The sequence below is a fragment of the Haemaphysalis longicornis genome, unplaced genomic scaffold (genome assembly GCF_048455015.1).
Source record: "Haemaphysalis longicornis isolate Haplotype H1 unplaced genomic scaffold, Haemaphysalis longicornis Haplotype H1 scaffold_7, whole genome shotgun sequence".
NCBI classification, from domain to species: domain Eukaryota; kingdom Metazoa; phylum Arthropoda; class Arachnida; order Ixodida; family Ixodidae; genus Haemaphysalis; species Haemaphysalis longicornis.
The window spans coordinates 45,954,695-45,981,391 of NW_027526422.1; the positions used below are offsets into that span (position 1 = coordinate 45,954,695).

Here is a 26,697-nt window from a genome sequence, read left to right on the forward strand (position 1 = left end):
TTGGCGCGCGCTGCTCGGGAGTGTGTACACGTCATGGTTTTGGGACTGACGTCATGCTGCCCGGGCATGTGGGGACGGCGAAAACCTCGGCCGGTCTGGGCGCGCGCGTGCGCTCGCTCGCGCGCGCTTCCAGAGAGGCAGCGATACGGCAAGAATGGTGACGCCATGTGATGCATGCTGTCATGGCGGCCGCTCGGCGTTTTTTCGTCGAAACCGAAACTGGCACGAATAAACGACGCCGTAAATGAATGTTTACGCTGCGCTCGACCGTCTAATCTGTCATTCTATGATTAGTGGGCTGGTAGGCACGCATAGCAGCGAAAAAAACGTAACATAAAAATTTCGTGTCAGTACTCCTTTAAGAGCGCTGCACGCTGAACAGCACGCGGACGCCGCACTTTTTCTGCCCAGGCGTCACCTGAGAAAAGGAGGCGCGCGCTTGTGCTTTCATGTCCGAGGCACATGCAGGTTCGCGTTGTGGAACGCGTTGCAGGCAAGGAGCATTTAGGAGTCGCCCAACGCCGACTTTTTCGCTCGCTTTAAAATAACGGCGCTATGCGGGAGATAACGTCGGCGACATGTGGGCCTCCATAGTTGCCATCCGCGCCGGATTTAATGCATAGAAACATGAAAGTACTGAACATCTCGGGCGCTCAATGGCCATTTCCTGTTTTAAAAAGGCACACCCATTTGGACTCGTACATTTTTAACAGCAGAGCTGTTTAGGCCGACACAAATCCGTGCGGCGGAGGCAGAACGCACGTGAGCGCGTGCCTCGCGGCGACCACCCGGCGTCGTCCAGGCTCATGCGTGGGCTTACGTCACATGAGGAGTTCCCGCCTTCGTTGTCATCATCGTGTAGCGACCGCCGCGCCGAAGACGACGGCGACGAATCTGTCAAGCTATCCATAGAGTTTCATACAATTATTGTATGAAAATCTATGAAGCTATCTGCGACGAATCTGTCAAGCTATCCATAGAGTTTCATACAATTATTGCATGAAACTCTATGAAGCTATCTCTTCACAGCCCACACGTGGAGATGGCCACCGGACCAGCTGACGAAGAAGTGGCGGTCTACCGGGGCGAGGACGCACTACAAGAGGATTTGCCCTACGCGGCTGTGCCATGGGAAGACGACGAAAGGGATGGCGACTATTGAATAAAACACTGTACATACTTTAACGGTATTTGCTTTACAGTGCCGCCCACAACGGATTTGCACTACTGGGGGCCGGCTGCCCCCTCTCCTGGGATCCGCTTTGAATGTTGTAAAGCTGGTTCCCCCAGCTCTGCTGTTTCTCCGTCCTTGCACGACGCAAGCTGCGCCACTTTTTTTTTTTTTTTTTGCTAGCACATCAAAAGATTGCAAGTGTATCCTGAAAGGTGCTCCCTGGCACGGTTTCGCGCTAATCACGAGCGAGAATTTCCTCTTAAAGCGATTTCAGCAAACTACAGGAGAATGGAGCACCAAGGAAGCATGCTCGCGTTCTTCGTTCCTTGCCAGTTGCGTGCGGCAAACGTTATTTTGCCTATTATCCAACAACGATACTGTTAACATTTTCTGTCGCAACTTACGCACCCATAAAATGTATATGAATTCCGAAACTAAAAAAATCCCGGGCTATCTCCACTAACGTGAAAACTGGGGATAACGTGAAACTTGGGGAGGGGTACAGCTTACAGTGTATAAGTGTAAGTGTATTCAAAGATTGTAAGTCTTTCTCTCGTGCCGCACGGCGCGCTCTGGTTGGGCGCCAGCGCCGGTGGTAGGCGCAATCACGCGCTTGCTGAGGCGGTGGCTCCCTCTCTTGAGTTAAACCGGGTTTAAGCAAATGAGACAGACTGTCCTTAAAGGGACCGCGAAAAGCTTTGTGAAGGTGGCAATCAAATGCATTCAGGTGGTAGAACACATAACGGGGGATTTTTGAGACAAGTGTGAGCACCATACGTTGTACGGATAATTTGTAAACAATTTTTGAAGATCGCCTTTCTCAGCCGATGAGCGCGACGCCGCAGACAGCCGACCGCGGCTGACGCAACGGCGATCGCGGCTGACGCAACGGCGAAGGCGCCCCCTGATTCGCTCAATCGCCGGCGAGGTCGGCCGCCGGCGGCGTCACTGCCATTGGCTTCCGGTTGCTCTTCCTCCTTCCTAAGCGATACCGAGGCAAAGGCGGGTCCGCAGCTATTGACGCGTGCCCAGGCGCAGGAATGTAGCTCTTGGCCAATTTCCCTAAGTGGGTATGCGCCATTTTTCGGGCCACCACCACCACCACTTGCGCTCGGTTTTTCTTGGCATACGGCGGAACTAAAAGCTTAACCATCTTAGCTGAGAAAGACGTCCCCATGCACTCCGTACAGATATATGGTTAACCAAAGACTCTGTTCTGTGCGGTGGTTGTTTACCCGTGTAATTACTCCTTATGGTCATTAGTCTTTCCTGCACTGACGTCACTGTAGCAGCCATGTTGGAGCACTGGTTGCACGGTGGAAGGCTGTGAACTTATCCGCTGCTCTTATCTCGAGCAGCGCGGCGACGAAAGCTGACCGCAGTACTCCAGAAAGGACTGTGGCAACGTCATATGCATGTACAGGTCCTGTTTGTGCGGCATTTTCTTTCGTTACTGTTCTGGCTCGCGGCGTGTAATCGTAAGCTGCTTGCTCTTCAGGAGTACGCACGACACGCGGCCTACGAATTTCGAAATAACGTGCGACCAGTGTTTGACATATCAGGTAGCGCGCACTACGCTAGCGGTGGCAGCCGGGTACCGGGACCCGACTGCGAATACGAAAATTGCGCTATCTGGACACAGAGAAGAAGGAAGACAAACAATGCGCATTGTCTGTCTTCCTTCCTCTGTGTGTCCAGTTAGGACAATTTTCGTAATTCATAATGCACAAACTAGCCCAACAGCGCATTTTACCCGACTGCGAATGCGTGCGCGGGAAGAGGGGGCGGCGCTAGTCATCGTAACTAATGCGCACTCGTACCGGAACGGGAGGACTTTCCCGGAACGAATGCGCGCATGCTCATGTTGACACTCCCCCCCCCCCCCCCCCCCCCCCCCACCCCACCGCCCTTGCCTGTCGTTGTTGCTTGAGCTCACAGCGCGCGTTCTGCTGCGAGGGAGATCCGTTCTTGCTCCTTCCGATGCGCCGATCCCACATAATGGTGTCGGTAAATGAGTGTGCAGCCACGTCATCTATAAACCCAGCCTCTCTCCCCTTACTCCTCTCCAACCTCGTTACTTTGCGCATGTGCATGGGGTTGCGCCGGTGGCATTTTTTTTCTGTATACACAGGACAGCCGAAATTCCTTCCCTAGCTGTATGAAGCGTAGCTGCAAAGACCAGTAAATATGGACAATTGCGTAGCTGCTAATGCGCAAGCTCTCTTACGACACTTCTGCGTTTCACCAACACTGCATTGAAGGAACGAGTTACAGACCTACATTATCTCGCTAGTCAATATTCAGCTTCACATATATATATATATATATACATATATACATACAATTTTGTCATTTTAACTGGAATCTTGCCACACTTAACCTCATGTCTTCATTTTAGATAATCTTGTGAGGGCATACGACCTTTTAAGAAAAACACGACACAATGTATTTCTATTGTGTCATAAGTGCATCATTGTCATGCACTTGTTTCAGCTGCTCTTTATCGGTTGTAAAGCTATCATGTACACTATCATACCGATTAAATGTATAAACATTTTTTCTCGTTATACGGCTTATTTTGCAAGTTCTAGGCACAGCAGTGGAGAGGAGCTCAGGATTAACTCAGCTACTTAACAGTTGTTTAACACGCACCATCATCTATGTGGCCATTTGCGTACATTTCTTGCATTCCATCGCATCACCAGCATCCTGGAGGGCCAGCTGGATGAAGGGGCCTCGTTGCATCATGCGAGGCCAAGAACAGCACAGCCGGTGTCTCATTTCATAGAATATCTTTATGGTACATGCACTGTCTTTTGCACCACCTTCAATCACAGTGTGCTCTGAACACATATTACACAAAACATAAAGGGCCACCTAACAATGGATGTACGGGCGTCCACTGACAGCACAGAGCAAAGCCAAGAGAATGCCTTGCTACGATAGTTGCTGAATGTTCAGTGCCGTGGCAAGAAGGGGGTACACAAGAAAAGTGTCACAAGAAGAGAGACAAAACGCATGTTCCCGCATTTTGTTTGTTTTCTGGTGTCAGGTTCCTTTCTGTTTCCTTACCCCCCTCTTTGAACCACGGCACTACAAGCACAGGAAAGACTTCCCCATTTACATCTGGAGCACTAAAGGTCATTCTTTGGAGGAGTTTCTAGCCCTGGGCACCGCAGAACTACTTGCAGGCAAGTAAACCAGCTCAGAATGTTACCCAACTGAAAAACAAAAACCACAGTGCTTGCAGAACAGGTAGCACTGACACTACAAAAGCACAGTTCACAGCTCTTTTAACAGTGGCGCTCTCCCCAAGAGTCTCCCTCCCCCGGTCAAGGACAAGCGGGAGTCCGGAGAGGAGGAAGAGCACGTACAGACGACCGTGCACGTATCCGTGTCCCACCACGGTGCTATCCCACCCTGTGCACGGCCTGTCTTTTGTTTCTTTTGTGACCACAGCCAAGCAGACTGGACGGCATTTTCCCCACTGAGATCATGAAGAGAAGGAAGGAAGGAAGGGAAGAGGCGTGAGCTGGGGCACCGTCAACAACTGGCCCAAAACTGCGGTCAGTTCTGCCACGCTTGGACAAAACCTCGGCAGGGTGCACATTCTTGGAGCACGGGCCACATATTTCCCAGCCCTGCAATGGCGCGGATGAAATGGGCCAACAGCTGAATGAGCCCTGCCAGTGAACCGTGCAACTTTAGTGCAGCCAAGCACAATAACACACTCACTTTGGGCGGTAACAAGTTGGAACTAGCGATGCGCTTCCAGTAACAGTTACTGTTCTTGCTAACTTGTAACAAGTTATTTTTAATTCCAGAAACTTAACTACGTCATTACTTACGTACCTCATTAACTACGTCGTTACAGGGTAGCCCTGAAGGTTTACGTGCTACAGTCCCCCACCTTTGTACAGAAAACAGACATGAAATGACAAGAAAGATTGTTCATTTTGCTGCCAGCTGTCACGGGACGGCGAAGACACCATAGAAAACAATTTCTTGACCAAGGAAGAAAGATATGTACAGAAAACAGCAACCCGTAGCACGGTGACACGGTGACAGCTATTGCACCGCCCTTGGCAGCCTATTTCAATCTTGTTGACACCTTGGATTTGTCACGTTTGCCTTTACGCTGCTTTTTGCGGGTGGGAGTGATGTGCATGCTACGGTATTATGTTGAGTCTTTTCGGGCCTGCATTTGCTGTCACAAGTTGAACCATTACATTGAATTGAACTATTGAACCATTACAAATTGAACCATTGAAACCATGAGAACCATTACAGGCACTAGGCACACTGTAAAGCTGGCTAGCAGGTGCACTCACACGGCCTGCCCCATAGGAAGGCCGACCCGTTTAGGGGCACCCATTCAGGGATAACACCTGTTCGGAAATAACTCCCGTTCGGTGATAGTAACAACGCCCTTTCAGGGATAACGGCCTTTTGATGATACCACCCTTTTGGAGTGACACTCATTCAGGAACGACCGCTCGGGAGCGCTTGTGTGGGCACACAAGCAAGTGGGTGCACAAGAAGCGCACATATTTACAGCGGTCACCATAAAAGTTGGGCAAAACTTTGTTCCTCGGTGCACGTTGTGGTCTCAGTTGAATAGGTCTCTGGCTGGCCAATTATATCCACTGCCGCAAGCACCCCTTTTTTAACAGTAACCAGTTTTTTAACCGCATCCCAAGACGCAAAAGCAAGGAAAAAAGTGGGGCACATACAAAATGCATTGAAACACGATGTTGTCGACTCTTTCTGCTCCATCCTTGGCAGGGTAGTGTTCCAATGTGTACTTGTATTGTAACCATAGAATCAAGGCTTCACTCAGTGTGTGCCGGAATTAATTGCTGTTCAGACATCTTTGAAATCAGTAACGTCCAACACATTTTGAATTTTGCCTGGCCTTTAAAACTTCTCATTTAAAAATTTGTACCGTTTACATTGTATATTTACCACAATTTTCTTTCACCAGAGCGATAAAGTAACGACATTGCTTGTTTCCAGCACAAGTAACAAGTTTGACACTAGCAACTGTAACGGAGTTACACTTCTGTGGTAACTGCAACACGGCTACTCCCGCTCACCTGCCCATGACAAACTTTCACAGCATCACAGTGCTCATTACAGAGCTCAAGGCGCTCACTCCATACACAAGCCAACAATGTGTCCATACTGAACTGCGCACAAAATGCAAGGCATACACAGAGAACACCAGTGTGTGAACTCCTTGAGGCTGCTTGCAGGCCTCACAAAGCATTTCACCAAGTCACTACAGAGTCCAGAGACGCCAGCACACTGCAGCCGCAATGCTGCGTGCGATCCCCTTGCTGGCAGTCATCCGACGAAACTCGCGTGGTAAGCAAGTAGCAGACAGCACTGCAGGGAGCAGCGACAATGTTAAAGGGACAGACAACCAATTTTTGCAAAGTGCACGCTCTCTATCTGAAATGAAAGGGCATCACTTGAAACACATTCAACCAAAACGGTTTTCCTGAAAGCGGAATATTTAGCATTATTATGCTGGAAAAAGGAATGCCGTCAACCACGATGGTGAGCCGTGCAGTGACATACTTTTAACTGTACGTGAGATTGAAGGAGGTATTCGAAAACTTCTCCCCCACTAAAATATTAATGAAATGTAGTCTTTCCTACTCCTTCATTCAGTTTTCGAATCACGCATCAAAACTGATGGAGCCGGTCTACATAAGGTAGTGTCATAATTAGACACTACATGGCACCACCTTTTAGACTTCAGAAATTTTAGTGCCGAATTAAAATTATTTTCACCTGTTTATTTGGAAATTCCTCGTGATTACCTCGCTATATAAAACGCTGATTTTCATATGAGCTAGAGGAGATGCACTCCACAAAAACCGGTTGTCCTCTTAAAGATGGTGCCCCATGGATATCCTTGTAAACTTGTCCAAACTGAGCTTCCGTTCAATCACGCACAAATTTGGTAATAACTTCCGCACCTGGTGCAGCTTCTCGTTTGAACATGTAGGTAATCGAACAAAGTGCGCGTCAACAAAGTGAACCCTCGTAAACACATCACCCCACGCGGCACAACGCAGCGCGAGACGTTTTACATTTGGCAGGCGTTCACAATAATACTCCATCTATTGACATCCTACGACAGAGAAAAAGCTACTCACAAGTTCCTCAACAGCTTGGTTTACATCAATAATAATTCTTCAACTCTGTTGCCTTCCCGTTAACATCACAGGAGAGACACACTTTGATAACACACGCTTGGCAAAGCTGAATACATGTCATACATGCAGGTGTGCAACACTTGTTAAGTACTCCTCCCAACGCATCACAATGCTCAGTGAGAGCGGCCATCTTTGAAAGCTTTCTTTCCACATAGGAGAGGGGGTTGGGGGGCACTTTCTTCACCACATCAGGTGCCGACAGCGTGCCAGTCAAAACCGGGGACAGTCCAAGTGCCTCAAACAGAGCATCTCTGCTTACACCTGTGTGGTCTGGGGGTCTTGATTTCAATGAAACTAGCATGCTCAACTAACAGCTCTCGCAACGAGAGATTCAACAACACAGCCGACAGCTTCATCCACCAACATACGTCGTGACAGTGCACAAAAAGAAGACTGCACTGGGATGCTCAAGGAAACCTCCTCAGCTTCGAGGATTACATGAAGGTCAGTCAAACATGCTAAAGCAGTATGTACCTTGATTGCACCGGTAGTGGTCAACACGCTATGTAGTCGACAGTCTCAGAAGCACCAGTACACGATGTACCAGACATTAGGGAACGACGGCCTGACGGAAACAACTCGCAACTGACGCAGGTGGTCAAATGCGCTGCAACAGAAGCTACCCACAAAGCGCTTCAAACAGACAAGAGCATCTGCAATCCATTCTAAGAGAGGCCTTGAAAGCTAACACTGAGGCACAAAAGCTGGTGCGCGTAAAACCCACCCGCCTTTCTTTTTTTGTTTCTTGGTTTTTCGCACCTCTGCCCAGTACCCGGTCCTACTCGGACCTATGTAGGGCTTGCTGTACTCAGTACAACACAAGGCTCCTTGCACACTCATGCCAAGTGCACAAAGTCATTAAAATTTTTGCCCAACCAACCACCTGGGCCCCAGTGGAGCAAATGATCAAGAAAGAGGGGGGTGGCATGGGTCACCCACACATGCGCCTTACGATGGACGGCAAGGGTGGCAACGGCAGCTTGACACAAGTCGACCACACTAACAAGCAACAGGAAATGTCTGCCGCAGCAACTCTAGGGCACCGTCAAAACGCGTTACAAAATGCGTACCTACGCTGGTCACAAAGCTCAAATTCAATAAAAGCTGCTCCTCTGTGGCACCAAACTTGCAGCACTTTCTTTTTTTTTTTCTGCTGCAACAGACATGCTAAACGAATAAAATGGCACAAGGAAATGTGGGACCTGAGGAGACGCCCACAACAGGCGCGCTGCCCAGAAATTCCCAGAAATTTTTGTGCCGTTCTATCCGTCACGTACAATAAACTCTCCACCCCACACCAAGGCTACGGGCTAAGACTCGCGTCAGTTGCGACCGTCCCCTTTAACAGTTTCAGGAGCATCAACAGTCAGGTGTGGACAGAAGTTTTGCGAGAAGCAGGTAACAAAAAAGTCCTACAAGTGCCACCGTGTAAGAACGCCTCCCTTGAAACAACCGACTCATTATCAGATTTCTAACAACCATGATGTGCAGAACGAACAGTGCCCAATGACAGCCTAAACTTTCAAGTTTTCTCAACATTGTGCCGGTCATTTGCACCCTACTAGTACTGTTAAAGGGGCCATGAAGACAAAACAAAACTTTGTTCAATGAGAAAGAACTAGTCTTTGGTGAATCACCCAGCCCCGTTCCAGTCGCACAAGACGCTTTTTTTTAACTAAAAAAAAAACATACGAAATAATAAGAAAACGCTCAAATTTCACGCCATATGTGCAGGAGTAACATAATAAGGGCGAACACTAAAAACATTTTTATCAGTGCCTTAACTGCATGCTCGCATTCAAGCGATATGACCAAAAGGAACTAGACTCCCCGCTGCTATAATTAAGTCATGTTTCTTGGCAGTGCTCAAGGTAGGCAGCTTCCAACCGTACGAAGAAGATTCTGTAACGTAATAGGAAAATCGCCGGAAAGTGGCTGGTTCACACATTTTCTTCAATGTCTCAATTATTTGTTAGAGGTTTGAGATAAAATTCATATCAACATTATCGGGACAAAACCCTTTTTTTTTCAATGAAGCAAACTTGTATTTTGTTTTCATGGCCAATTTAAGTGACAGTTTGGTGGAACCCCGAAGGTGCTGCACCCTTGAAGATTGTGTAAACTTCTTTCGCACATATAACAGTTATTAGCACGAACAATAAACAACTTCTGTGATACCAATTCAGTCACTGAAAATACAGTGGACAAGCCGAGCAGATAGCCGGCCAGTATACTGCTTACATGAGTATGTAGTCAAACTTGGCCACAGTGTAGAGCTTTCTACCTTTTTTGTTGTAGTCCCCTTTGAACAAACGGCAATCACCTCACCCCCTCCTGCTTGCACGTTCATGCGTTCTAAACTCTAACGCTTTCTTCCATATCACGTCAGGGTTCACGTTCATCTACACTGATGAAACCAACTGCATGTAGTTGGAGGGCATGTTGGGCTAATGGTAGAATTCTTTTTTTCATTCAAATTGAAGAAATCCGGAAGTATAGTGCGCTGACACTATGCTGCACATAGGATCCCACACAGTGCAGTTTGAGTAGTCCTTCCCGCAAGAATCCTGTTATGCAGCGAGTATTGAAAGAGTTATCGCAGATAACAAGTGCACATTTCTTCCCTTCTTTCCCACTGTGGTAAGATTGATGCACTTGCTTGCAATGACGACCCCTGATGTTGCACCCAGCAGCAAGACGTCGCAGCAAGAGAAAAGTGGTAGCTGGTCCCAGCTGGTTTATGGATAAATTCCCAGCTAGAACCAGCTAGGACCAGCTGGGCCCAGCTGGGAATTTAACCATTAACCAGCTGGGACCAGCTACCATTTTCTCTACGGAGTACATCCCATTTACACCTGCATTTTGGAGGACGCGGCCGGCATGTACAGTGCGCACTGCAAAGTTCTACTATAATTACGGAGCTGGGTTCTCACGGCATTCTGTATCAGCAATATCTTGCTACTTTGTCAAAACTTTTTAACGCAAGCAGAGAGCAATGTCTGCTATGCTTAGCACATGGGTCGAGTACTCCACCACGGTGCCATCTGCTACGGCTGTAGCAATCGATGCATTCATCTGCGATTGCAAATACTTCAAGTTAATGAAACCTGCTGTGGGCACGCAGAGGAGAAAATGAAGGCAGCTTGCTCCTGTAAGCCTGTTCATGTAAATATAGATCATTTGCACCCACAGAAAAGCACAGCTCAACCTCAACATAGTTAATTCCAATGTAATAAAAACATTAATATGTATAATGAAGCAGCAATAGTTCAATTACTTCATTCCAACTAAACCCAATGTCTGTTTAGTCAACACAATGACATTAACTTTTTGTTATTTCAGTTGAACCAAACCTGTCGCAACAAAATTACCCCCTCTGTTGCTATTTTTTATTCCTTCCTGCAAGGCTGCTTATCTGCATTCACTCTTTGACGTCTCTGTGTCGCCTCATTACGTCGTTTTTGTCTACGATTCAGAGTTTCCGTGTCCCCCGACCTTTAACTTCCACCGCAGAATGGTGTTGGGGCTGCACCCTCCAAAAAGCGACATTTGACTAGGATGCCCACGAGAGCACATACGCTTACTACAAGGAAATTCCGATTATGCATCCCTTGGTTACATCACGACCCACTTTTTACAATGGATCACCACGGGTATTAAAACTGTTAGTACTCATGGCAGTTAAGAGAAGAACCAGCACTGCTTTCTCTTACAATTTTCCACTGTGTCCCACGGCTCGTTTCCCCCCTCCAGCTTAAAACGCTGGTTTCTTTGCCCACTCATTTCAAGATTGTTTTCTTTTTCCGCCTTCATTGCTTTCTCAGCTGCATCGCCCACATCGTTCCTTTCATTACAACCTCCGACTACAGATCTCTGCCACCAATTTCTCTCACCCTGCTTTCTACACCGCGTGGTCCCGTCGCTCCATTCTTTCTCGCTTTTGCTTCCTTTGCCGCCTGGTTACTGTTGTCGCAGTCCATTTCTCTTCCCGTTCCACCGTCAGTTGGTTCCGCTCTCGCTGCCCTCTCCTCCCACCCTTTTGTCCATTCTCCCACCTCACTTCACGATCTCTCCCGCCAGCACCTCCTCCTTTCCTGTCGGTGCTTCCGTTTTCCCAGTCGGACACGGTCGGAGAGCAGCGCACGAAGTTCCGAGCTTTTGTTCTTCCGTGCTGGGCATCTTGCTGCGAAGTTTTCGCAATGGTGGGGAAATGAACGCCGCCTCCGACACTCGGTGACAAGACCTTGCAGCCGTGGAAGCCGTGTTCTCCTTGCACTCTCGCATTTCTCGGCGGCACGGCTGGCGGGCATGCGCAGAATGGCCTGGGTGAGGGGTGCGCGAAGTATTTGAGTCATTTCTTTGTCCTTTGAGAAACCTTGAATATCAGCTAGGGTTTGAAAATTATGCGAGGGCACAAGCTACGTGAGTAATGATGATAGAAAGGTGATAAAGATGACAGCTGCAAACTAATATCCCCGCATTAGGCAGTGTGCTCAATTTATGTTTGAACCCTACTCGACCATTTTTACATGAGCTAGTGTTTCTCAATGCAACTAACTAATGTACGGCATGAAAAGGTTCATAAGTGTTGACATCTAAAGCTAGTAAAGGGTGCCTAAAAATACCCTCAGTGAACAACTTCTGAACCAAAAAGAAGGCAAAGGCAGCAGTATACCTTTAAGGCAATGCAACCATGTCGATCGAGCAGCCTCAAGTCATTTGAGAAGCTCCTCCAGCCCCACTAGTCGGGCGTGGCCCAAGAGAGGGAGAGAAAGAGCACCTACCTGTCACGACTTCTTGGGTGGTGGTGGGGGTGCGAGTGTTGGGGGTGGTCCCACATGAAAGCTGGTCGACACGGGAGACTTCCGGTCCTTGAGCGGAATGTTCTCGTAGATCTGCCGGGGCGTTTCCGTCGGGGGCCTGGTAAAACAACGAGCCCTCTCAGACAGAAGCTCTCAGGCCGGCAGAAAAGTGGTGCTCTTCGTCATTTCTGCCAGATCGACAGCAGTTCTTGCCAAATGCGACTCAATTCGCTCCAACTAGCCCTTTCAAGGAGAGGAACACTGAGGCAGTGGGATTATAATTTGATGTGGCAAACGTACACCACACGACGTGTGCAGCACAGGGTCAGATACTATCTGGCGCCCACTAGTGCTGGCCTCCAAAAACGGGAATCGATCTGACGACCTCACGTGTAGCCACTTCAGGCACTACTGCGACAGCCCATCAAAACTGGGTGCCTCGTTAGACGATGGGGGTATTCAACACCTACTTGGGCACGTCCGTGAGGAGAAGCGAGCGGGGCAGCACGGCAGGCTTCTTGCTGGCCCCGTCCACGACGGGCACCACCGGCCGAGGGGTGACAGGCGTGCTCTCGGCTGGTGGCACGGGCAGCTCCCCCGAGTACTTTATGTTGGTGTACTCGCGGCCCAGCATGATGCTCTTCTGCACACACAAATAAACCAATTCGCTATGCAGAGCACTGACATGTGCGAGAAGGTGCTGCACTTGAATGGTGAAGCCGTCACTGCCTGTTGCTACTATGCACAGAACAATTTAAGAAAATGCCCATTAACTGTTTCGTGACCGCGAAAAAATGGCCAATTTTGAGCGCTTCCAGAAAACTTTTTTGTTCTCTTGAGCTACTGGCCACATTTAGCCTCGCCATGCATGAAATTGCAGCTTGTAGATTTCTCTTTCAAACACATGTCAGCAATTTTGTGAAAGGTGTAATTATTGACAGTTTATTGGTCAACGGAACAAAAAAAATTGCCACCAAAATATACACAACACAAATACCCGATTTTACTAAGCCTAAAAATTATTTTACAACTTTTAAGATATACAAAGTGTTTCTACTTTCCAAAGCTAAGATTCAAGATACTATACATCAACCCTGTACACTAAGTTCTGAATTTTTGCAGGCCTACAAACCTAGCGGCTCTGATGGCTGTGCAGGGTGTCTACCAAGTTGACATTTTCAAATTCCCTGAGTTTTCCAGGTTTTCCCTGAGTGATTTTGCTAAATTCCCTGAGTGACACAGAACTTCGTTTTAGGGCAAGGCAGGCCGACACCATGTCGCCAGATGCTGTCACACTCTTGATTTGATTGATTGTGGGGTTTAACGCGCCGACGCAACGCAGGCGATGAGGCGCGCCGTAGTGGAGGGCTCCGGATTAATTTTGACCACCTGGGGATCTTTATCGTGCGCCGAAATCTCGTACACACGGGCGTTTTTGCTTTTCGCCTCCATCAGAAAAGCGGCCGCCGCGGCCGGGAATCGAACCCGCGACCTCGTGCTCAGCAGCGCAACGCCTTAGCCACTGAGCCACCGCGGCGGGTGCTGTCACACTCTAATAAGCATGTTATAAAATAAGAAAAGACATAATACAGTTTGAATGGTAACAAGTAATGTTTATTTTATTAAAAAACAACGCAAAAAAAGCAAAATTTCACTGCTTTAAAGAGTTTATTTCGGTTTGGATCAGGGACACCTTCATCTCGGCATCAGCCAACACTTTCTGCTTCTTGAGCTCAAGCTCCTTCAAAGCGGTGGCCGCACGTTTCCTTTCCCGTTGATTCCTCAATGCATCGGCTCTTTCTTTTCTCGTCCTCTCCAGCTCTTCCTTCCATCGCGCGTTCGCCCCACGCACCATTTGAAGCATCCTCTTCGTCAACGGTACACTGGCAACTCCTCCAGCCGACGACACGGCGTCGAAGACAATTCGCTGGACGACCAGAGATTATTCCTTCTGATTTTTGACAAGGCAGTCCTTGTTGATGGAAAATCCCCGCTCAACAGACGCATTTCCGTGCGAAAGAGAGAGAATTATCTTGGCGAAAGTGAACAGTTCCTTGTTTGAGCCACAGACACCTGCCCAAAGGGCGTCCAGCCGATGCGTGCTTCGGTCAAAACATTTCAACGCTGCCTGCGTAGAGGCTAAAGAGCACACATGCTTGTAGGACCGCAAAATGCGATCTGCTTCCGCTCCGGTCATCCATTGATGTTCTGTTAAAACTTCGAGTGCCTCACTTAAACGCCTTTCCCCAAGCTCGGGAATCAGCGCGCACGCGGGATCCAGACACGACGATCCCCTCGTCAGTTTAAACTTCAATGGTGACCTTTCCGCGATCTTTTTGGCGCAGTTCTTCACAAAAGTGGCGCAGTCCTTTCTGAATGCAAGGACAGTCAAATCTGAAAGTTTTGGGGCCTTTCGAAGTGCATTCCTCGTCGCAAAGCCAAGGTCAATCTTGGGCGTTCCAAGAATATTCGCAGGTTGGTCCATGTCCACCTTTACCAACTTCAGTGGGCTGTCCGCAGCCATCATTACTTCTTTCTTTACTATTCTACTCATTAACAATCGCAGAAGATTTTCCAACGCTGTTCCAAGAAATGGAAACATCGGCGAATCAGTCTGGAACTGAGCCAGGAACGGCTGGAGTTTTTCCGTGACACTAAGCATAAAGGTTAGCTTCGCAGGCAGCAGGGGGTCACGGATGGCTGTTTCGACCACGCCGTAGCTGGCACTAGTCGGTCGCTTGTTCTCGTTTCGACACGACTCAACGTAGACCTTTAGATACGGCAGAACCTCAAGAGCCCTCGAAATTACACGCACGTTTTCAAGCCACCGCACAGCACAAAACTTCAAAGGGTAGATGTTGCTCTCGGTGATGCGTGCGTATTCAGCACGTCGGGCGGGTACGCATTTGAACAAATTGTAGATAGCCCGGAGAAATTCTACGAGTTGCCACCCTGTTGCCGCGTGTCCGGTTTTGAACGCACCATTCACAACATGAAGGCCGCAGCTTCCAACTTCGAGAATCTGGGGGCTGTCACTGGAATCGCAGAGTTCTTGCTTGATCTCACGAAGAAATTTCATGTTTACGTTTGGCCCGTCCATTGATATCTGAAGAATTTTGGACCGTGAGAGTCCATCTGTGGCACTTTTAAATGCGGACACCAATTCTTCGGCCCGCGTGCGACCAAGAAAGCATGACGTCAGGTAGCGCGTTTTCACGCACTCCTCTGCCTCCGACCAAAAGCGAACCAACACGTCCGTTTGCTCCTTTTGTGCAACTTTGTTTAACGACTCGTCAAACGCCACGACAAGGTGCGAGGCTTGGCTCACTTCCGACACGAGGATCTCTTTAAAGAACGGCGCAAGACCATAGACAACTGTATATCCCACCTTGTCTTTGCCAAGCTGCACTTTCTTGGCTGTAGCTGACGACGGGAACATCAAAGGGAAAAGAGAAGCCGATGCCGCGGCAGCACGGTATGACGTGTGCGTCATAACAGCGTTCAGACACCACATCACCTCAGCATTTATGACCTCTACGTCACGCTGAAAGATATCCTTTGCTGCACGCTCGGGTTGGATGTCTGTAGCTGAGTTGAAGCAAATGATGGCGGCACAGAACTTGACGCCACTGGCCCGGCTTGCACAATTGCCGCCGGCGACTTCCTTGCCGGCGTAGTGAAAAACAAAGTTACAGAGGGTGTTGCGGCTCCGGTCGCAGCAAGTCGGTGCTTCTTACTTTCCGCGTGACTTGTCAAAGCTCTTCTCCCCATGTTGCCGAGCGAAAACTGTTTTCTGCACAGCACACAGTAGGTCGCGTTCGTGTTACTTTCAACGGGCCTAACCCAGGCTGCAAACTGGCAGTGTTCCGGATTCGTCCAGTCTTGGACGAAAGTGCACTTAAAAGTCGTCATACTTGTCACATCAACGCGTTGCACAGGACAAGCGCAGATAGTTGATTTGGGATTCACGTTCGAAATCACAACCACCGCACCTACACTGCGTACACTCCGCATCAAATTCGTTTGGCGCGCAGCGAAAGGTACGGAGCCAAAACACGCACAGTGTCTTCCTACGCAGCGAAATATAGTGCCGGCTTGCAGTTAAAAATCAGCTCTTGAAACAGGGTACAATGTATATATTCGATATTTAAGACGTATTTATAACACAACTGCAAACTTTTAACTTTTAAAATGAAGGAAAATGTTTTTTTTTATTACGCAAAATTCATGTGTCAACTTACTAGAAACCGCAGTAGATGGCACCAGGTGTTGAAGCTACTGCATGCTACTGCGCGGAGAGAATGGGGGAGCAACGCGCCACGCCGGCACCCCCGGCGGCCGAGGCGGAGTAGCACACTTACCGCATCCCCCTTCACCTGTAGCTGCTGCAAAAAGCTATCGCGGTTGTCGCGGCGCGCAGCGTACGCGGAGTGGGGAGGCAGGGTCGGGGGGTCGTCGAAGCGGTCGAATAGCTCACTTGCGATCCGCACGAAGCGCATTCTCTGCATCAGACGGCGCCATCAGAGACAGCGCGGGGAAACTGTACACTTTCGACTCGCTCTGTTACTCGAGCCAGCATTACCGTGCTTTATTACAGCGAATTTTCCCTGATAGAAGCACAAATTTGTCAAATTCCCTGAGTTTTCCCTGATTTTTTCCAGACTATTCAAAATCCCTGAGAATTCCCGGTTTTCCCGGTTTTCCCGGTTGGTAGACACCCTGCTGTGCCACTCTGCGAAGCCACTCAAATCGGTCAATTTCTCTAAAATATCATCCAAGCATGCTTGTTTGTGTTCTCACAAAATCCTTATCACTGCAGTGGTAAAAACAAGAAAAAAAATTTACCGCTCTTGACAAGCAGTGCACGTCGCTCCGCTGCGCTAATTTTACAAGAGCGCCACGCTACCTTGAAGATGATAACCCGATACGGCGCGGTGCAATTGGAAAAATATCCCCGCCACACATCCAGATCCTACACATGAAAGTAATACCTCAGTCATCAGATATTAGGCACGTTTTGTTTAAAAATACAACGCGAAGTCAAAAACGAACTTCCCTGGCAGCACCTGTTGAAGTATCAGGCTGTTGAATGGGAGGGTTTTCATCAGAACTAAAATCTGAAGAATCCACATCGTTGCTGGAGTCATCACTGCTGCTGGGGTAAAAAAAATCAGCAGCAGCAATGGCCAAAGGTCCTGAAACCGCTCACCGGCTTTGCAGAGCGCGCAGTGAAAAAGGACGCCGTTTTCGCCCAACTCGCCGCTACCTTGGGTTCACTCGTGACGCAGCCTCCCCCCGCGAAATATAAACAAACGGCAATGAAACTGAAACAGGGGTTTTCAATAAACATGCCAGATGGCGTCAGTTGTCCGAATAGCGCTGTTTTTAGTTTTTGCGGGAGGTTTGAAAATTATCATTCACCCGTGAACAATGGCCATGGCGTGGCCACGAAAGAGTTAAGGCATATTGTATCAAAAATTTACCTGAGCAACACTGCTGAATCTCTAGTACACATTGGGAACCAAATCGCAGCGAAATTAGACTCGTTCCACGTGCAGTATTTAGTTCCAAAGGCTTAACAAAGTGAATCACTCAGCATTAGCCGATTTCCAGATGTTCAAAAGTATAGCCGATTTTCCAGTATTTTTCACCCAAGAGCCCCTTCTCCGATCTGAAAGCTTGTTCTGTGCCACCCAGCAAGAAGCGTATGCTTCTTTTACATGACCCCTGAACTTCCACATGTTCCTCGAGAAAGTGAGCAATTTGTGGGAGCACAGTGTCCATCACGGAAAGTACACGAATCCCACAAAATGGGTCATTCACCCTTCTGTTCTGTCCCCCCATTCGCCAGACATAAAAGAAAAAAGCAAGGTGAGGAATGGCCCGTGCCGACCTGCTCGGCCTGCATGCGCTGCTGCAGGGTCTCGATGTAGTGCTCCACGGCCAGGTAGACAAACTTGTACTGGGCCTCCGTCTGCACCATGCCCGACCGCTGCATGCGCACCATCTGGATCGTCCGCTGGATGTCGATCTCGCAGCTCAGCCCTGCAGGGAGGACCACACTGCATCACTCCTCCATCCGTCTCCTCCAACACTCCCTCTCACTCACTCCGCATTTATACAACACTGCTGCCGCAGTAGCTGCAATCATTCCAACTTGACGCCTTCCATCGTAGTGGACATCAACTCCGCATGCCTGCATTTTACGTCTATCGACAAGGCACACTGTTCAGTATGTTAGAAAAACAGTCGTAATATTAAAATGCCGTTCAAATAACAAGACGAGAAAAATGACAATACAAACACTGACTTGCCGGACGATCTGTAAATTGGCAAATTGGTAGCATCTGTAAAGTGGTTTTATGGCCATTGCAAGCATTTCTGGTCGTGCGCTACTGGTCCTCAGTGCTACAAATTACCATTTTCTGCAAGTTCACAGAGTTCTTGGCTCTGTATTTGCATTATTAGGAACTCCATATTAGCCACTACTCTGTAATTACCCGAATGTGTGCTTAGAACCGTGCTACTGCTTTTTGAAAACAAGAAAGAGAGAGAAAAAAAAAAAAGCATGCCACTTGCATCTCCAGTACACGTCTGCACCCGATGTATGTGGCAAGATTTCTGGCTGCAAGGCGGAAGACGACAGTGAATAGTCAAGTGTATGAGTTGCAGCATTCAGTGAAGCTGAAACGAGCCTGGGATGCTACCAGTTAGTTGCCTGTGGTAGCTTACCTGTCGCAACTTGATCCCCTGTGTTCATGTACTCAGCGATCTTCCTGCAGTAAACTCTACTACATACTTTTGCTGGCACCAGCTAGCAAGCCAGGAGACTCAGTTCTATGCTCCACTGTGACCCTGGCAACGTCAAGAACCGAGAAAAGGCACTGCCGGAAAGAAACACTGCGATAAACCCGCAGGACAGACTAATTTCAGAGCACACGCACAGCACCTTCTTTTCAAGCATTAAAGGTCATGAGCTCATGGTATATACCAACATGCACGAATGGCATATTTGGTTTGATACCCACTGTGAGATGCATGTAGCCTTGACCTTGCCACAAAGTGTATGGCCTAGTGTTGATGGGTCTATGGGGTGCTGTGCTTGCTAAGTGCACCACCAAGGGGACTCTATCACTAGAAACAGTGTTCACCACCATCCACTTTTAAGAGGAGGTTAACGCTCCCAAGGTACATGCTTTGTATCCACCTCCTGTGTCGTTTGTCAGAACTTTTACATCAGGAAACGGTGAGATAATGCAACCTCCTTCAAGCAGGACATAGTGAAAGCCTTTCTTTTCCCCTTTGGCATGAAGAACGGACAGCTCTGTCACACCCCCTCCTGGGAGGGAAGCCCAAGATGCCAGGGTTGCATGCCTACCAAGAGAGAGTGTGCAAAACCACCCAGGCTTGATTCAAGGGCCGGCGCCCAGGAAAAGCCACAAGGCCCCACTGCAAGCATGACCCATTCGTGTGGGCATGCACTGGAGGCTCACCTTGCTTTTTGATCAGGTCCACTATCATGTCGATGACAATAAAGGTGCCTGTCCGGCCAATGCCAGCACTGCAACAAGAACACGAGAAACACATCAGCCCCGCGGGGAATACCTCATTATACCGTCCCTGTTAAAACATAACCTTGATCAAACTTCGTCCCCCTCGTGCATCTTGAAACCGCCACACATTCAGGATATCCCCAAGGCAAGCAGTGCAGAATGTTGCAAGGGCCCTGACACAAATGTTGCAATGTTGCAACATTTGTGTCAGCCTAAAGAGAGCCGAATTTCAAGTGCACATACCGAGAGCTTTCACTCGGCCCTTGCATAAAAATGGCAGCCACCCTGCTAGTTTTCCAGCACCTCCAGAAGCGCCCACCTGCAGTGCACCACAATGGGTCCAGAGTCCGGTATTGACTCCTGCCGCTGGTTCACGTCGTGCAGAAAGTTGAGCACGCAGCCCGGATCGGACGGCACTCCGTGGTCGGGCCAGGCCGTGAAGTGGTAGTGGTAGACACTCCTCGTCTCACCCTGTGCAGGTCAACAAAGGCCCAGTGGGCAGCTCAGATTGCGCACTCTTCTCAGCCGAGGCGAACAGTCAACAAAGCTATAAACAACAGTGTGTAACGATCGTTGCACTTTTAAGCACCTCGGTCAAGACATGAAATAGAGCCCTGAGATCCGGGGCTCAATTCTCAGTTTTGTCCATTTTATGTCCGTTTCAAGGTGTTCATTTTGAGCACGCCCTGCCTGGCTGAAAGCAGATGCCCAGGTGTGAAGCATCGCAAGCAAGGTGGGCTGTCAGTTTTTGCACGTGTCAATGGTCAGAGGCCTCACAATTACCAGTACGTCAGGACTGAAATGGACGCGAAACATGACACGAAAGGGACATTTTTCAAATAGACAAACACAGAACTCCACCCCTGGCTGAGCAGCATTAGAGACAATCCACAACGTGCTCTGAAGCAAAGGAGATCACCGATGATACAGAGCGGTGACACAGGGAGAACATTGAACACAATCGTTTTGTCTTCCCCGCGCTCTGCGTTGACCAGTGATGCATGTAACATGCAGGACCTTCTTGGCAGGTAATTGTGGACACCAACAGAGCTTGTTAATGGGCACCAAAGAGAACTGCACAATGTGCCTAATCCCTTTAGCAGGAACAACCAGCTAACCATTTGTCAAGAAAACTATGTTCAAAAAGTTCTGCCTCCCCTATTACCACAACACACCCTGGTGATGTCAGCTACAACGATGCAGTACGGGGGGGGGAGGGTCATAATACAGACTGCAAGCCCGCATAAAAATACAGTCAACAACATGCCACGAAATGGGCTTACGAAAGGCCCCCGGTACCCTGCACCCATTGGAGCAAGTCTGGAGCAGGCAGTGTCCTTTTTAGTCTGGCCCTGCCCGCAGACGTGCCTATGAAGCTTTAGAGTCGCAAGGCTGCTATGGATGATTTCTCAGGTGCTCAGACAAATGCTGCAGCATCCGCTGGTCTCCAACACGGTTGAGCAGCTTCACAGAAATCAGGGCCTCTCCCAAGTTTTCTTGCCTTCATCCTCCCAGGTTTGAGTCAGCTCCAACAGTGGATAGTACTGGCTACAGTTGCCTATTTGCAAAGGTGGAATGTGGCTCTAGCAGCTAGACACTTATGACAGTGATTTCCTTGAGAGCCAACCTATGGGAACCAACCTCTACTACAAGCTTCAAACATACGGTCCTTGGAAAAAAAAAAAAGGGGGGGGGGGGGGCTGCGTCTAATTTTACGGCAGCCATGAGAATTACCTCCGGGAAATTCTCACGGCAGTTTCCATAAAGGCTGGCTGGCCTTAAATTTGCTGAATAACATTACGTCCAAACATAACCTAACGTAGCATAACCTCCCCAAACCTAACATAACGTAACTGAACGCGTCATAACCTACCCAAATCCAGCCAGCCTGCAACAAACCTAATCTAACCCCGCCCAACGACACAAAACACAACTCATATTAAACGTAATTCAACCCATTCTAGAAGTCCTGTGCGTCGATCTCCTGACATTGTAAAAACCAGAGTAAAAAAGAAAAGCATTAACAAAACCGCGATGACCGAAAAATTCCCAAAGCTTAAAAAAAAAAAAAAAAAAACATCCCAATGTCGGACTCAAACCTGAGCCTTCTCGTTTAAAACCAAGTACTATACCACAGCACTACAGGGGCAGCTGCAAACATGGATTTTTAGGGAATATTTATCCCACAGAATCTCCGTTCCTAGCCAATGAGAGGCGACTGCCGTGAGAAATTTCTGATGGTAATTCTCCCGGTTGCTGTGATAATAGACACTACCAAAAAGAATTATTAGGCTAGATTTAAACAAGCATGCTTTTTTCTCTCCCATTTACATACGCCCCACTGTTGTTGACTCTCAGTGAATTTGCCTTGCGATAAGGTGGCCCCAAGTACTACGTTTTGTACTACAGCTGCTCCCCCAAGAGTAGCAGTACAACTGAGTACAACAGGCTGGACTCACCTGGCCCTCTTTGGACATGGAAAACTCCCTGAGCGTGTAGTCTGCATTGGACGACTCGGAGACGTGCTGCAACCGGTACTTGCCGTACTCTTTCGTCTGGCCCTCGTCTGGCCAGTAACGCACGCACTTGGGCTGCACGGGGAAAGCAGAATGGCACAAACTCATCAGGACACACCTCTCTTGTTGGAGCAGCCCTTACGGCTCGAGCGCAGCTAAGAACCGGAAAATGCGATGCTCACTCAGTATCTAAATGGACAAAAAATGTGGAAGGCTGCTTAGATTCGTACTGAATCATATCTAAGCATGTGTTTGCATGCTTGCAATACGCAGAAAAAGAGCGCTAGCAGGGTCACATTGCCCGACAAAAAAAAAAGTTTTAGACCAAGGGAGAACGCGACTGTATCCACAGGGCATGCGGTCGAAGCAGTTACTGCAACTAGTCTCGAAAAGTAGCTGCATCTCCTGTACTGATCGGATGCAGTACTAATCACTTCCAAATTGCACCGATCAATCACTGAACAGATCTATAGAATCATTTCGGGGAACCGTGGCACTCTTGGGCACACGGGCAAATTTTCCTTCTAGTATTAATGCGTAGCATTCTTTGCCAAGTACCCCCACAGCCAGGACCGTGTAACGCCCTGCATTTCCACAAAAATGCAGATATCGTGGAAGTTCCACCTGTAATCGCTATAATGGGGTAAATGGAGATAACCAGTCGCACGAAATTTTGAAAAACTAAAAAATAGCAAATAAAAAAAATACGGAAAATTGCAAAACGTGCAACGCCCTGCATTTCCACAATAATGCAGATTTCGCGAAAGTTCCACCTGTAATCGTTATAATGACGTAAATGGACATAATTGGTCGAACAAAATTTTGAAAAACCAAATAAATAATAAAAATATAAAATAATTACGGAAAATGGCAAACTGCATAACACTACATTTCCACAACATTCAAGATTTTGCAAATCTTTCACCTGCAATCGTTATAATAGCATAATTGGAGATGATTGGTTGAACAGGATTTAGAAAAAAAAAAAAAAAAAAATGGATGGAGAAAAGTCGCACTCAAGACATGCGGCACATAAATGCTACGCATTAGTAGATAATTCTCTGAATTTCTGCAGAATTTTTTTAGTTGAAGACTATTGTTCCGCTTGTGGTACGCTATTTTGTTGCATTGCAAGGCAGGGAGTGCTGAACCAACCTGCGCTGTGTGCACTCAAACTCCACCATGTAGCGCTTAATTCGTATATGCAGCTGATTTGTTTCTGATTGATCCCAACAGCAACCTTCAGAGAAGTGGGACATACAACGGATGGCAGCTCATTGACTAGCTCCATCCTCTCCTGCTGCAATTTGTTCCCTCTGAAAGCCGGCAGTTTAAAGTTCCCGCTCTGGTAGTGTCCCCTCTGAACGAGGGGGAGAAGGAGGAGGAGGAGGAGAAAAGGGGGAGGCACCTTTCCCCGCTCCACTTCCTTGGTGGTCATGACGATGACCCGGGTGCCACCCTGCCACACCATGGCCCAGAAGTCGCCGATGGTGTTCTGCAGGCAGCCCTGGGTGGCTATGTACACCTTGCTGGGCCCGTCAAAGATGCTCTCGTCGTCCACCTAGGGTTGGGAGCAAGCACAAAGGACACAGGGCGGTTCATCAACGGCTCGCCTGCACCACCGAAAGCAGCAGGGGGGCGCCCCTCAAAAAGCACACACAGTGATCTGCTCCTACCAACTTGTTTTAATTTTAAAAGTAAACTCTGTGGAACTTGTCAGACTTCCTGCTTTTTTTCCCAATGATTTCAAATATGCCATTATTTTTTGAGTCAGTCAATCAGTTCCCAGTGGCCATTTTTGGAGGAACAATAGACAAAACAGTGTTAGTCATAAAACTGTTCTCTTTATATTTTCCAATACCATGAACCCTGGTGAATGCAATAAGAGAAGCGGTTTTTGGTGCACCGCTTGGAACTAATTTTACGGCTCATTGAACTTTGGTGGCACCAGTGGTAAGGAACCATTTCGAATGACCATTTCAAACACCAAAGTTTAATTGAGCAGTAAAATTACATAGTTCCAAGCAGTGCACCAAAAACCGCTTCTCTTATTGCATTTATCAGGGTTCATGGTATTGGAAAATATAAAGATTACAGCTTTATGACCAACACTGTTCTGTCTATTGTTTCTCCAAAAATGGCCAATTATCTCTAATTATCCTGGGAACTGATTGACTGACTCAAAAAATAATGGCATATTTGAAATCAGTGGGAAAAAAGCAGCAAGACAGACAAGTTCCACAGAGTTTACTTAAAAATTAAAAGGAGCTGTTTTAAGAGCAGTGTGCCCCCCTTAATTAACACACTGTCCAGCACTGCTGAGCTATGTTGAAACTATGCTCGCCTTTATGTAGTTAGCATTAATGTAGTCTGAGAATGGCGTGTCCGGGTCCACGTCTTCAAGGTGCACTCTCGTAGCATCAACTGCAAGGGCAAGAAAAGGGTTTCAGGATTAGGAGCACCTCGAGGGCACAACTGGGAATAACGCACTGAAGGGGCACACTCACATGGCAGTATGTTTTTGTAGCGATTTTTGGCCCTGTTCTCCGGCCTCTGCCCGTCTTTCCTGCTGTAGAGGTTTTTACACTCTTGCTGTTGCAAGTGCTGCATGACAGAGAGAGAGAGGGAGAGAGAAAGAGCATGTGTAGCTTCCCCAGAATCCAAAGTTGTGGGCGTGGCCTAAGAACAGTTAATTTCCTGGAAAAGGAGCCAGCACATTCTTTGCAAATCACGCAACACCACCAGACAGAAAGTGCAGGGAAACAACATTGTCAACCAGCCTCCTTGGCTTTGATATTGTTCGCCGTTCTCAACACTGCACTGGGCACAGAAACGGTGGCGTCGAGTGGAACACCACTGCACCTGCAATCTGGCTGCAGTTGGTACAGCCATGGCCAGGTGCGACACTGCTGAGCAGATGGCGGGGACACCGACAAAGTGTTGTGTTCACGGGCAGTTTTACAGCTGAACACTGATCTAGTAGCGCAAAGTGTACCGTATTTACTCGAATCTAACGCGCACCTGTTTTTTGGTGGCCCAAAAAAATGCTCAGTCCTCTCGATTGTAATGCGCACTAGACTTTCATTGTTTAATACAAAAATGCAACCTTTTCTCACTTGGAACAAGCAAGGTTTATTCCAAAGGTGCCACGAAATGAACTGTGCCGGTTATTGCCGGCAAGACAGTCACCACCATTGCGACAATCCGGGGCAGCGATGCCCTGGCAGCTCTGTCGTTGCGGGTCTCTGAGCCGCCCGCTGATGCTCCACGTACTCCGCCGCGGGTCTTCTATTGGGGAATATTGCCCCCCCCCTTCGATTCGCTGCACCCTTTGTGTGTCGCCTTGCTTGCGAAAATCTTCTCTTTCTGTTTGCACCAGTCTCGCACGCAAGCGTCCGGAACACCGAACGCACGTGACGCGGCCCGATTTCCATCGCTTTCCTCGCACAAGATTACTTCCTTCTTAAAGCATCGTGGTGAAACCGCCCCATCTTCACAGTGGGAAATTCCATGGCGGAAAGAACAGAGGAATGCAAAAAAAAGACTACACAGACAACAAAGGCAAACATACGCTGACTACGAAGCGCTGGCTACGCGTTCAGTGTTCAAGCGGCCATCTTGAAACGTTGATGGCGACACGGCGCCGCGGTTTTGAGTCGTACTCTATTGTAACGAGCATGTGATTTTGGGACATATTTTTCTGGAAAAAAGGCGAGTGTTAGATTCGAGTAAATACAGTAATGCGCCCAACTAGAAATCAGTTCATCACAGACTGGACGCAAGAAATGGCGCAAGAAAGTCATTTTCTGCTCAAAAACTATCCTTAAATTACCGTTTTTTCCAGCTGCAAACTAATGACAGCCTATAGACAAGCTCAGTCTTTCTGCACGGTGCCAGATAACAACAAAAGTTACGTATGGGCAACTTCAAAACCACCCCCTCCCAACAGTTTTAAAGAAAATGAAATCTGTAGTTTGTCAATTTATCAGCTTAGGCAGTGAATGGGCTACAGAAGTTTGTGCTCAATCAGTGGCATGATAAAACATGGAGATCAAGACATGCAGCTTTGCTTTTTTGGAAGATTGTGCAGTTCGTGGCTCACTCAGTGGGAAACGATAGCACCATAACTGAGCCATTTTCCCGAGACATTTTAAGTCTACATAATGACATGGTTCTATTCTTTCTTTGGAGAAACTCAAGCCCAGGAGTGTATTGCAAGTGGGCAAATCGAGCCCACCGGAACTCTCAATGCTCCCTTGAGTAACTGGCCCTCATTGCTAACATTTTCTTTCCATTTTTCCGGCTGCCATGCCGTTGCAAGAGCATGTTGCAAACCAGTTACAAATGAACAATGAACAGTTACAAATTAACTATGAACAGTAATGCTCACAGACTTGCAGTAGATACAGCAAGCAGATAAGCAAC

At 48.1% G+C, this 26,697-nt stretch overlaps 2 protein-coding genes across 2 annotated transcripts in view; both read right to left on the reverse strand.

Moving 5' to 3' along the window:
• Positions 1-3,949: 3,949 nt before the first annotated feature.
• The window catches only part of LOC144145471 (tyrosine-protein phosphatase non-receptor type 11-like), a 35,025-nt gene continuing 12,277 nt past the window's right edge, over positions 3,950-26,697 (reverse strand). The window contains exons 6-15 of the mRNA XM_077677101.1: positions 24,780-24,876; positions 24,617-24,696; positions 23,681-23,833; positions 22,216-22,347; positions 20,076-20,227; positions 19,697-19,764; positions 18,097-18,248; positions 12,674-12,846; positions 12,186-12,321; positions 3,950-11,723 (exon numbers count right to left, since the gene is read on the reverse strand). Coding sequence (XP_077533227.1) covers positions 12,189-12,321; positions 12,674-12,846; positions 18,097-18,248; positions 19,697-19,764; positions 20,076-20,227; positions 22,216-22,347; positions 23,681-23,833; positions 24,617-24,696; positions 24,780-24,876 — 1,140 coding nt within the window. The 3' untranslated portion in view covers positions 3,950-11,723; positions 12,186-12,188. The remainder of the gene's footprint in view (positions 11,724-12,185; positions 12,322-12,673; positions 12,847-18,096; positions 18,249-19,696; positions 19,765-20,075; positions 20,228-22,215; positions 22,348-23,680; positions 23,834-24,616; positions 24,697-24,779; positions 24,877-26,697) is intronic.
• On the reverse strand, positions 13,750-15,758 carry LOC144145472 (uncharacterized). Its single transcript, XM_077677102.1, has one exon. It carries the CDS (start codon positions 15,715-15,717, stop codon positions 14,146-14,148), a length of 1,572 nt encoding a protein of 523 aa, XP_077533228.1. The 5' UTR covers positions 15,718-15,758; the 3' UTR covers positions 13,750-14,145.

Coding starts and splice junctions, on each gene's coding strand:
- LOC144145472 (XM_077677102.1), bottom strand. CDS start 15,717: ATGTGGTGTCTGAACGCTGTTATGACGCACACGTCATACCGTGCTGCC.